The 12472-nt window shown below is 38.5% G+C and overlaps 1 protein-coding gene and 1 pseudogene across 1 annotated transcript in view; one reads left to right on the top strand and one right to left on the bottom strand.

Annotated features, from left to right (window-relative positions):
* Window positions 1-7811, top strand: part of PPIL4 (peptidylprolyl isomerase like 4) — a 37474-nt gene extending 29663 nt beyond the window's left edge. The window contains exon 13 of the mRNA XM_034990983.1: window positions 6425-7811. Within this exon, the coding sequence (XP_034846874.1) occupies window positions 6425-6676 (252 nt within the window). The 3' untranslated portion in view covers window positions 6677-7811. The remainder of the gene's footprint in view (window positions 1-6424) is intronic.
* A 3803-nt stretch (window positions 7812-11614) lies between these two features.
* LOC118001703 lies at window positions 11615-11713 on the bottom strand (annotated as a pseudogene).
* Between the last annotated feature and the right edge of the window lie 759 nt (window positions 11714-12472).

Raw genomic sequence — 12472 nt, 5'->3', positions numbered from 1 at the left:
TAGAACATAGAATGGTTTCACTGGGGTGATGGACTGTAGTTTTTGAGAATGTATCTCACAAATGATAAAAGATTGTTTTCAGAGTAACTTAGTATATCATCCAGTTCCATATTGTGAAACGAGTGATTTCTGAACCTGTGGACACTTAGTTAACTCCCATCAGGTGCAAGTGTGGTTGTGCTGAAAAAGTGCTCATTTGTCATTTTAACTTACCACCAAGTGCTATGGATAGTACTTACAGCTCTTGAAGTTGTTTTTTTTTTTAATTTATTTTTTATTATTTATATATTTTTTAAAGATTTTTATTTATTTATTTGAAAGAGAGAGCATGAGCAGGGGGAGGGGGAGAAGCAGACTCCCCTGCTGAGCAGGGAGCCCGATGCAGGGCTTGATCCCAGAACACTGGGATCATGACCTGAGCCAAAGGCAGTCACTTAACCGACTGAGCCACTCAGGCTCCCGGCTCTTGAAGTTTTAAGACCTGTGAAACATTTATGCCCTTCCATATTGTGTATCTGAAATAAAAAGAGCACTCATACTTAACTTGATCATCCCAAATGTGTTCTTGAACAATACATGTTCTTTTTTTTTTAAGATTTATTTATTTATTTGTGTGTGTATGAAAGAGAGAGAAAGAGGGAGAACCATCACTAGCAGGGGAGGGGCAGAGAGATAAGCAGACTGCCTGCTGAGCTCAGAGCCTGACAGGGGGCTTAATCGCAGGACCCTGAGATCATGACCTGAGCGGAAGTCGAAGTCAGACCCTCAGCTGACTGAGCCACCCAGGTGCCCCAACAATACATTTTCTAAGACAGTGATACTAATAATTCCTCAAAGAAAATTGGTTCTAGTGAGAAGTCATTTCTAGCCTGCGTTTTGGCTCTCAGTTAAATGAAAAGCAAATTACAGGACAGCCCCTTGCTTTTGTGTTACCATGGGAGGACTTTGGAGCAGGGCCTGGTGGGTAAAGAGATCTTAGTAGGCAGAGGTGAGAGGGTGAAAATTCAAGATGGTGAGAATGGCACGTCAAGCAAAGACCCAGGGAAGGAGAGATGTAGTATGGTTGGCAAAGTGCAGGATTGGCTTCAGAGAAGCCAGGTGGAAGTTTCTGCACCACTAGCCATTGATGTGACCTCAACAAGGTCCTGCGCTTTCTGAGCCACAGCTGCCTCCTCGGTGAAATTGAGGTTATACTTATCTCACAGGCATGTTGTCAAGATTAAGTGAAGAGAAGTGTGTGTGCACACATTTTCTACATGGCTGTTATTTTACTATTACAGTCAAATTACTGTGTTTTGTCATGATTATTCTTTTTTTGAATTACTGTGTTTTAAATCAGAATAGTTTCTGTGGTAAGGCCGTTCACTGGATTCATATTTTAATTAATTTGTTTCTTTTCAGTGTTTAGAGATTGCTTTATTTTTTATTTTTTATTTTTAAAGATTTTATTTATTTATTCATGAGAGAGAGAGAGGCAGAGCGAGAAGCAGGCTCCCAAGGAGCAGGGAGCCCGATGCGGGACTCGATCCCAGGACCCTGAGATCATGACCTGAGCCGAAGGCAGACGCTTAACCATCTGAGCCACCCAGGCGCCTAGAGATTGCTTTAAATAATTTTTTGTGTGTTTTGTAGTTTTAAAAATTTCTTGCATGCTTCCAAAGTAAAGTCTGCGAAGCGGTACGTGTGAAGAACCTAGATTCTTCCCCCTACCCTTCACTTCTGCCCCCACGGCAGCCCCTCAGTGTGTTTCATGGGTTGTTCTTCATTTTTAAAAAATTTCAGCAGATATGTATTTTATATATAATATTCTTAGTTTCCTCTGTTCTAGCTAGCATGTATTCCTACTCCTCGCTGTCATCTTGAGGACCTCTCTTTTTCCATAGCCTTTTTGCTGTTTAAAGAGTGCCCTCGTTCATGCCCTGCCCTCAGTGTTTAAGTCACACCTTTCCTCGGTTCCTCAGTTCTCCCAACTAAGACGCACATGAATCAGTGACGGTGGCGTCTGTGTGCGTACAGTGTGAGGTGGATACGATTTTCCCCATTTCACAACCGAGAAAGTGAAAACTGAAGAGTTTAAGTGACTTGCCCTGGTTTTACAGCGCTGATCAGTGGCAGAGCCACAGTGTGAATCCGGGCTTGTTCTCCTAGCCGCTCGCTGCTGCTCTGACCTGGAGTACATTGCTGGCGGTTTTCTGTTGCTAGTCGGATAAAATTGGTCTCCTCGTGTGATAGTCCAGTGTCATCCGCCTGGCACAGCTCCCTCTTAATTTCTGTACGTATTAGTTTGGCCTGAGACCACCCCAGTCTTTTGAAATGGTGGCTGCGTCACATTTCTATGAATATTTCGCATGTTTTCCACTGGAACTCGTTGATCTCCGCCCCCTGCGTCACCCCGGACCACCGTCCATGTTTTTTTAGCCGCGGCTTCCCGTCCTGCACTGGCACAGGGACTCCTCAGTGAGTTTAGGCCTGACGTGCAGTATGTTGGTCTATTTGCAATAATCAGAGGTCCAAGAAATCTAAAATCTGGCTGCATTTTAAGTCTCTGATTTTGTGCATCCCTTTTGTGCATCTTTTTTTATCCTGCTGTTTGATTACTTTAAAACTTTACAATAGAAAATATTTTTCTTTTTGGCATGGAGTAAAAGCCATCAAGTAGTTTTTTGGGGGAATGTGGTTAGAACTTTTAAAAATAATTTTAAATCAGTTGGCAATTACAAAATTGTTAAGTTCCAACTAATAATCTCCTAACTTATTTCTCCCCTCAAAGCAAATGTTTTTTGATTTTGTACTTTGATTTAATAATACAAGTATCCTAATTTTCTTTCCAATAAAATAGCGTCTGTATTTAACAGTTTAGTGGGCCCAATTTTTTGTTTTATTATTCTGATTTTTATCCTTTTGATTTCAGTCTCAAAAATATAATCATTAAAGGGAATTTTCAGTACTAGGTTATTCTCAGGTGTAGCTCAGATTTTCCTATTTGTTGGTATTTTGCTTGGTGGGCCTAGTTTCCTAAGAATATTTTAACTTATTTCTTCAAGTTCTTTGTTTTTTATTGAGTGACAGCCTTACTGTTCAATTTGAAAACTTCTGTGTTTAATTTTTCCACCTCATGTCTTTATTCCAGAGATGGTTACTATGTTGTTGAGGTTTGGGTTTTACTGGGGTTCCAGGAAGTGAGTTTTCGGCTGTGGGTTGCCTGGCTGAGAAGTATGCATCCTGGTTGTCAGTCCTCCTCTGTGGCTTTCGTAGGTGTTTATTATTCTTATAATTGGGGACTCTATTTTTGCTGTCATTTTGATCAGTTAATGTTATTTTAGTGATTTAGATTTAACTAAATCTTTGATTTACTCCTAGAGACCTGAGCAAGGATAGCTTTTAGTTTAGATTTTTTTGGACTGCTTTACATGAAATCATTGGATAGGTTAAGGTGATTGCTTTAAATTGTCCACTTAAAAAATAAATAAATTTGGCCATTTTATGGTGTTTTTTCTTTCCTTTTTAGCCACATACTAGTTTAGTCATTTTGTCTTATGGCTTAAGTGTATAAAATGATAGAATTTTTTTAAAGTCTCTACTGGAAGGGACTTACAGCCCATCTAATTCATTCCCTTCCCCTTAGATGTAAAGATCCTGACCCCACAGGCCTGTGGCCCTTTGTAGTTTAATGAGAGAGCTAGAACTTTAACATTATATTGATTCAGTCAGGTATGGGTTTTCTTCATTATTCTGTACCACCCCCTTTTCAATTTTATATGTCAAGTTACTGATCAATTAAAAAATTATCTCCACCCTGTACAGATCTCTTGAGTCTCACTTTCCTTATTTGCTAGAATGAGGGTCATATTGTACTCCAGAAGCACTTAGCACTGTGCTAACACATACTTAAAGGATCAGTTCTGATATGGCTTCATCCAGCCATCTGACCTTTTCCTCTTCATGAACATGGTGCTGATTCTTCCTTGCTTTTCAGTTTTCACTTCTACTCCGTGCATTAGCCTTCTTGCAGCCAATCCACAGCCAAACCCACTCATTCTTTGAGGCTAATCTCAAGTCCTAACTTCTCTATGAAACCTTCCCTGGTAAATCTAACCTCAAGATTATTTCTTGTTTGACACATCTCCTAAATGGCAAAGACCATTTGAACCTAGAGCTGCCCAACTTTAAAGCTTGTATAGCTTTGAAAAATACTCCCAAGTAGGAGAGGTTTTAAGGTTTCAGTGCATTTCAGATTTTCAGCTTCATCAAGTTTTTCAAAGAATTAAATACTGTATAATCTTTTATCTCCTTCTCTCTTATTGTAAACACTCAAAGCACTTAAGTGCCTCTTTGTATAATTACTAAAGATTTTATACTTATACATCAGTTAGCAGTCTCTCCATTTTAAAAGTTTGTTGTCTCAACCAATACAGGAGTTAAGTATACAGACAGAATAGTACACAGATATTTACATTTTGTATATGTTACAGGAAGCACAAAAAATTCTTTTATCTAGGGCTGTCATATATTGCTAGAAAGTAGTAGTTAAAGAGTTAAACCAAGTACTCACTTTCTACCTCTGGGACTCTTACAGAGTGAGAATAACTATTTAGGGATTGTGCAGGAAATCATGAAACAGTTTATAAAGTTGTATTCCACAAACACTGATTATAACAATCATGTTAGATCTATTTCCACATGCTGCAATCTCCATGCCAGGTGTAATATACAGTATCTAGACAATACATCGAATAATTATGAATCCTTTGCTTAAAACCCAGTCCTTAACCATGGGTATTCATCACTCTAGATTTGAAAGCTTGACATTTACATCTATTTTATTTATTTATTTATTTTTAATTTTTTTTAAAGATTTTATTTATTTGAGAGAGAGAGAATGAGAGAGAGAGAGCATGAGAGGGGGGAGGGTCAGAGGGAGAAGCAGACTCCTTGCTGAGCAGGGAGCCCGATATGGGACTCGATCCTGGGACTCCAGGATCATGACCTGAGCCGAAGGCAGTGGCTTAACCAACTGAGCCACCCAGGTGCCCCTACATCTATTTTAATAATGTCTGTGGTAGAGTTGGGACCCTTGGGAACTCAATCCTTAGGATTTTGCTTTCCTCTGAGAGAAATCTTTTAAGGAAGTTGAATTTTATGAACTGTCTCTTGAAAGAACATTGGCTCTGGTCTCTTTAGATTTGGGCCACTTGCTGAGATACTCATTTTATTTTACTTTATTTTTTTAAGTGGGCTCCATGCCCAGTGTGGAGTCCAAGGCAGGTCTTGAACTCATGACCCTGAGATCAAGACCTGAGCTGAGATGAAGAGTCAGATGTTCAACCAACTGAGCCACCCAGGTGCCCCCAAGATAGTCATTTTAATTAGGGATAGAACACAAACAGAAATAGAATTGTTGTAACTAGCCCTCTTCATATAGGAAAATTAGTATTGTTACTTAAAAATTAGTAAGAATAGAATTTAGGGTCACTGGGTGGCTCACCTGCTTAAGATTCTCTCCCTCTACCCCCCTCCTCTCTCTGTCTCTGTCTCTATCTCTCTCACCGCCCCCCCCGCAAAAGAATTTAATGTATCTACTCTGGTGGCCCATTGTTTCTTAACTCATTTTAAAAGAAATATGTAAATAAATGATTTTATTTATTTATTTATTTATTATTTTTTAAAGAGTTCCTTATTAGAGAAAGAGTGCATGCACATGCAGGGGGAGGGGCAGAGGGAATCTCAGGCAGACTCCCCTCCGAGTGTAGAGCCTGACCCATGAGATCATTACTTGAGTCAAAACCAAGAGTCAGATGCTTAACTGACTGAGCCACCCAGGCGCCCCAATAAATGATTTTAATAAAAAACATACATCAGCCTAATATAAACAAGGAAAATATATTTGAAGATTTGAAGAGTTGTTATAAAATAAACACTTTAAAAATAATCACTCAGACTAAAGTATGCAGTATCTGTTTTATCGACTTGTCTAAAACCTCTTCTGGCTATGTTATTTAAATGTCTTCCTTATAGGGTTTTTATGGGAATTTTAGTAATTCCATTGCAGATCAACTGGGGAGTGGAGGAGGGAGGGGTAGAAAGGTGACCAGCCACAGCCAGAATTCTTGGTATTGCGATTTTCTCTAAACAGTTGTTCTAATTTCAGTTGGGTGGATTTCAGTTCTTTGTTTTTGGATCTGATCCTTCAGTTCAGCTGAAGTAGTAGTTACAAAGCAATGAGATTGATAAGAAAAATGATTAAGTCTTTTTCTGAATTATTTTTGCTTTCTAATTTATGAGATTCTTGGGATTAGTGGTGGTGGTCAAATTTGAGCTGTTATAGCTTCTTGCTATGGTAGACTTTCTGAGTTTTATTAATTGACAGTACCTATAAAATTATTTTACGGATTCACTTGTAACTCTCTCTCCATTCCTTTGACAGGATATCTACAGGGAGATGGGGTTTGGTCACTATGAAGAAGAAGAAAGCTGTTGGGAGAAACAGAAGAGTGAAAAGAGAGACCGACCTCAAAACCGAAGTCGTAGCCGATCTCGAGAAAGGGACGGCCACTATAGTAATAGTCACAAATCCAAATATCAGACTGACCCCTACGAAAGAGAACGGAGTAAAAAGAGAGACCGAAGCAGGAGTCCCAAGAAATCCAAAGATAAAGAAAAATCTAAGTACAGATGAAAAATGAGGAATCAGACATGAGTGGCTAATGCATTCACTGTTGTCTAACTTAGAGCATCAGCTATTCAGATTTTGTGTCAAAGCCGTTAAAGACTCTGCTTGTTGCTTTTTTTCACACTAGGGTTATGGCCCTTTTCAGTTGATACTGATTGTATAGGGCACAGAAAGACAATAAAAAACTGAACATTTTCTTTGTATACTTTTTTACACTAATTTTATTGTTATACATAAACAGTAGTCTTCATTTTTAAAGTCTTTCACATTTTCCACTCTTCTTTTTTTTAAATGAAGTATTTCATACTTACAAAAATTCACAAACATGTATATATAAGGTATAAAGAATAGTAAATATTTGTGTGCCCATGAGCCAGCTTAAGAAATAGAATATCACCTGCATTTTAGAAACTTTCTTTATGCTCTCTCCTCAAGTGATGATTATTCTGAATTTTGTATTTGTCATTCTCTTGCTTGTTATAGTTTTACACCAATGTATGTATTCTGAAATGAAATGTTAAATTTTGTATGTTTCTGAATTTTATATAAATGGCATAATGTATGTTTACTTCTGTGACTTGCTTTTTTCAACTTAGTATTTTTAGAGAGTCATTCATTTTTATTGCTTTATAGTATTGTACGAATAGACCGCAATTTACCCATTCTTCTGTTAATGGACATTTGGAGTTGTTGGTTTGTTTTTGTTTTTGCTATTGCAAACAGTGCTGCTATGAACATTCTGTATCTAGGAGTGATATTGCTTGCTCACATGGTATGAATATTTTCATCTTTACAAGATAATGCCAAATTATATTCTGCAGTGGCTGAACCAGTTTATACCCCGACCAGCTCTATGTGAATTACCTTTGTTTTACATCATCTCAAACACATCTTAGTTTCAGACTTTTAAATTTTGCCAATGTAGTGAATGCTTAGTGGTACCTTCTTGTGGTTTCCAGCAAGAAGACTACTATTATTCTTATATTTGTTCTTCTATATGTAACTTGTTCTTTTTCTCTGGCTGCTTTTACTGTTTTCTCTTTATCACTGCTGTTGTGCAATTTGATTATGATGTGCTTGGTGTAGTTTTTTTTCATGTTTCTTCTGCTGGGGCTGTTTACCTACAGGTTTATGGTTTTCACCAAATTTGGAAAAACTATGGGTATTATTTATTCAGTTTTTTTCTGTCCCTCCCCTCCTCTCACTCCTCTCCTAAGACTCCAATGACTTGTATGTTAGGCCATCTGATGTTGTCACACATTATACCGATGCTCCATTTGGGTGAAGGCTTTTTCTCCTGTTCCATATTGAGTAGTTTCCATGGCTGTGTCCTCAAGTTCATTAATCTTTTCTCCTCAAGTATCTAATCTTCTGTTAATCCCATCCAGTTTATTTTTCACCTCACACGTAATTTTTTAATTTTAGAAGTTCCATTTGGGTCTTTTTTATATCCCCCATGCTTTTCCTTAACAGGCTCATGCTTTCCTCCATTTTTTTTTTTTTTAAACACCTGGAGTACGTTAATAATAGCTGTGCTAATGTACTTGATCATTCTGTCATTGGTATCATTTCTGGTCTATTTCTATTGATTGATTTTTTCCCCACCCATTATTGAGTTGTAATTTACTTTTCACTGGTAATTTTTGGATTTTACATTGCTGTGTACTAGAGTTCTTGTGTTCCTTTAAATATATTGAGCTTTTTCTGGAACATAATTAAGTTACTTGGAAACAGTCTGATCCTTTCATAGCTTGCCTTTTAAGTATAATGAGGTAGGACCAGAAGAGCTTTTAGGGCTAATTTGGCTCACTACTGAGGTAATACCCTCTGAATAATCTCCCCTTTGCTTAGTCTCTTAGGAGATTTCTCCTCTCTGGCTGTTGGGAACAAGAACAATTTTGAGCCCTATATGAGCTCCCAGGTTGTGCTGCCTGCTCTTTTCTGGTGGTTCTTTCCCACCTTCGGGTAGTTTCCTCCTGTGTATACACGGATTAGGATTCAGCTGAAGACTCAGGCAAACCCTCTGTAGATGTGGAACTCTCCCTCTGTAGTTCCGTCCTCTTTCCACTACTCTGCCCTACAAACTGCATCTTGGCTCTGCCAACTCTCTCCCCCCAGAGACTCCCAGGCTCTTCAGAGTCACACCCGTCATAGTGCTACAGTGTAGAAGTCGCACAGTTAGCTCAGGCAGTTGTCACTTTCTTGTTGGTTTTCCTTCTCTCAAGAGTCACTGGCTTGCGCTGGCTGCTGTCCAGCGCCTGAAAAACTTGGCAGCAGATCTTTAATTGTTTAAAACGGGGAAGGTAAATCCTGGTCCTGTCACTTCTTTTTGGCCTGAGTGGAAATCTCGCTATTTAAATTTGCATTTCTTTCTTTTTTAAGATTTTATTTATTTGTGAGAGAGAGAATGAGAGACAGAGAGCATGAGAGGGAGGAGGGTCAGAGGGAGAAGCAGACCCCCTGCTGAGCAGGGAGCCCGATGCGGGACTCGATCCCAGGACTCCAGGATCATGACCTGAGCCGAAGGCAGTCGCTTAACCAACTGAGCCACCCAGGCACCCTAAATTTGCATTTCTTAAATGCTAACAAGGTTGAGCATTTTTTGGTATGTATTTTTTTTTTAAAGATTTTATTTATTTGACACAGAGAGACACAGCGAGAGAGGGAACACAAGCAGGGGGAGTGGGAGAGGGAGAAGCAGGCTTCCCGCGGACCAGGGAGCCCAATGGGGGCTCGATCCCAGGACCCTGGGATCATGACCTGAGCCGAAGGCAGACGCTTAACGACTGAGCCATCCAGGCGCCCCTTTTCGTATGTATTATATTCATTCCCAGTTGCTCTCTGTGACGTTTTACATGTCTTGCCCATTTTATGTGAAGTTACTGTCTTTCTTACAGAATTCTTCAAGGAGTTTTTCTTAAGGACTGTGGTACTAATCCATTATTACGATTAGATGTTGTAAACATTTTCTCTCAGTTTGTGGCTTATTTTTTCACCTTTTTATTGATGCCCTTGGAAGAGCACAAGTTATGAATGTCTCCTCAACTTTGTAATATGAAAAGTTTCATAATACATAGAAACACGAAAATAATGAACATCCGTATACCTTCCATCCAGATTTAACAGTCAATAACACTTTATTGTTGAACAGTTTGTAAGTAAATTGAAAACATCATGACCTTTCACTTTTCAGTATTTCACCATGCATTTCTTAAAAAGCAAGTATCCTGTATAACCACACTTGAGAAAATTAACAATAATATTATCACACTTGAGAAAATTAACAATAAGTGTGCCTGGCTGGCTCAGTCGGTAGAGCATGCAACTCGATCTCAGGGTCATGAGTTGCAGCCCCACGTTGGGTGTAGAGATTACTTAAAAAAGAAAAGTAACAATAATCCCATAATATATAACACATAGTCTATATTTGAATTTCCCTGATTGTCTCAAGAATACCATTTTTAGGTGTTGATTTGTTTTTAAACCCAAACTCAAGGTTCATGCATTGCATGTTGTTCTTGTCATTTTTATTTTCTTAATCTAGAAGTTTCTTACCCATCCATCCCACCTCTTTTTTTTTTTAATGACATTGACTTTTTGAAGAGTTCGGGCCAGAATATTTCATAGAATGTTTCAGATTCTGGGAATTACTTGATGGTATCTTCATGGTGTGTTCTAGCTCTTCTGTTTCCTATAAACTGGAAGTTAGGTCTAAATGTTTGATTAGAATTAGGTTATATATTTTAGGCAGAAATTTTTAAGTTAAATGTCAGATTTATTAGCCTTTTTCTGTGTGTTTTGTGCTTTTTGTATTTTGTTTAAGAAATCCTTAATAAAGACATTCTCCTATATTCTAAAATTTGTAAGTAAAGCTTTGGTTTTTTTTTTTTTTAATTAAAAAAATTATTTGGAAATGGAAGAATGGTTCGGCACGAGTCAATCTATCATTGTAATTAAATGCATTAACAGAATAAAGGGAAAATAACTGATTATTTTATACATTTAGAAAAGAGACTTGATAAAATTCAATACTCATGATTTTTAAGATACAATAGTAAAGTTTTGTTCTTTACATTTAAATCTTTAATCTACATTGTATGTGTGTATGTATATGGTGTGATACAATAAAAAAATTACCTTTTTTAAAAACCGTGATACAACCAGTTGTCCAAAACCCATTAGTAAATGGTTCATCTATTCCCTGTTGATCTACCCTTCCACTTCTGTCATATACATTTCCATATATAAGTGGATTTTGTTTCATGGGCTCTCTGTTCCATCGGTTTGTTTATCCCACTACCAGTACCAAACATCTACATTTCTGTGACTATAGAAAGTCTTTAAGCAAGTCCCCTCACCTGTTTTATTAGTAATGCCTATGCCCTTTGTTTTGTGCAATTTTGGAATCAGCTTCCCTGGTTTCCCAAAGAATTCTGTTGGGATTTTAATTGCATTTGCATTCAAACAATAGGAACTTGTGTGGAAAAAACAACATCATAATATTAGATCTTCCTATTCATAAAAATAGCATAGCCCTCCAGTTCTTGAACCTTTTAGGATTTTCCTTATGAAGTTTTCCTTAGATTTACTCCTAGCTTCTGTAACTTTTATGAATAAGATTTGATTCTATTCTGTTCTATTATAAATAGTATTCTTTTTAAAGATTTTATTTATTTATTTATTTATTTGAGAGAGAGAGCACAAGCAGAGGGAGAGGGAGAAGCAGCCTCCCCGTGGAGCAGGAAGCTGGATGGATACCGGGCTCCATCCCAGGATCCTGAGATCATGACCTGAGCCAAAGGCAGACACCCGCCTGAGCCACCCAGGCGCCCCTAAATAGTATCTTTTAAACATATGATTTTGTTTCCTGACCTATGAGGTGGCACATTTCTTTCAACTTTTGATTTTGAGATAATTTGAGATTTACAGAAACATTGCAAAAATGAAAATATGGAACGCTTTGCTAATTTTCATGTCATTCTTGTGCAGGGTCCGTGCCAATCTCTGTTCCAATTCCAGTATATGTGCTACTGAAGTGAGTACACAAGTGGTTTTTGATCACTGCCCTTAATATCCAGCCATTTTACAAAAGTCTTATATTTAGAATTGGTCTCTAGGGTTTTTTGGGGTCTTTTATGTGGATGATAATGTTATTTGCAAATACATTGTTTTTTTTTTTTCTTTCCTCTTTCCCATTTTTAAAGTTATTTTTAAAAATATGTATAGGGACGCCTGGGTGGCTCAGTCGTTAAGCGTCTGCCTTCGGCTCAGGTCATGATCCCTGGGTCCTGGGATCGAGCCCCGCATCGGGCTCCCTGCTCTGCGGGAAGCCTGCTTCTTCCTCTCCCACACCCCCTGCTTGTGTTCCTGCTCTTGCTGTCTCTCTCTCTGTCAAATAAATAAAATAAATCTTAAAAAAAATATATGTATATACTGGGGCGCCTGGGTGGCTCAGTCAGCTAAGCGTCTGCTTTCAGCTCAGGTCATGATTCCAGGGTCCTGGGATCGAGCCCCGCACTGGGCTCTCTGCTCGGCGGGAAGCCTGCTTCTTCCTCTCCCACTCCCCCTGCTTGTGTTCCTCTCTTGCTGTGTCTCTCTCTGTCAAATAAATAAATAAAATCTTTAAAAAAAAGTGTATATACTTGAGGCATCTGGGTGGCTCACTCAGTTATGCTTTTAGCTCAGGACATGATTCTGGAGTCCCGGGATCGAGCCCCACATCAGGCTCCCCACTCAGCAGGGAGTCTGCTTCTCCTTCTGACCCTCCCCTCTCTCATGCTCTCTTTCTTTCACTCTCTCAAA

Source organism: Mirounga leonina, unplaced genomic scaffold, assembly GCF_011800145.1.
Source record: "Mirounga leonina isolate KUSES-001 unplaced genomic scaffold, KU_Mleo_1.0 Mir_53, whole genome shotgun sequence".
Taxonomy (NCBI): domain Eukaryota; kingdom Metazoa; phylum Chordata; class Mammalia; order Carnivora; family Phocidae; genus Mirounga; species Mirounga leonina.
The sequence above is the reverse complement of the archived record's forward strand: the minus strand, read 5'-3'. Positions and strand labels throughout refer to the sequence as shown.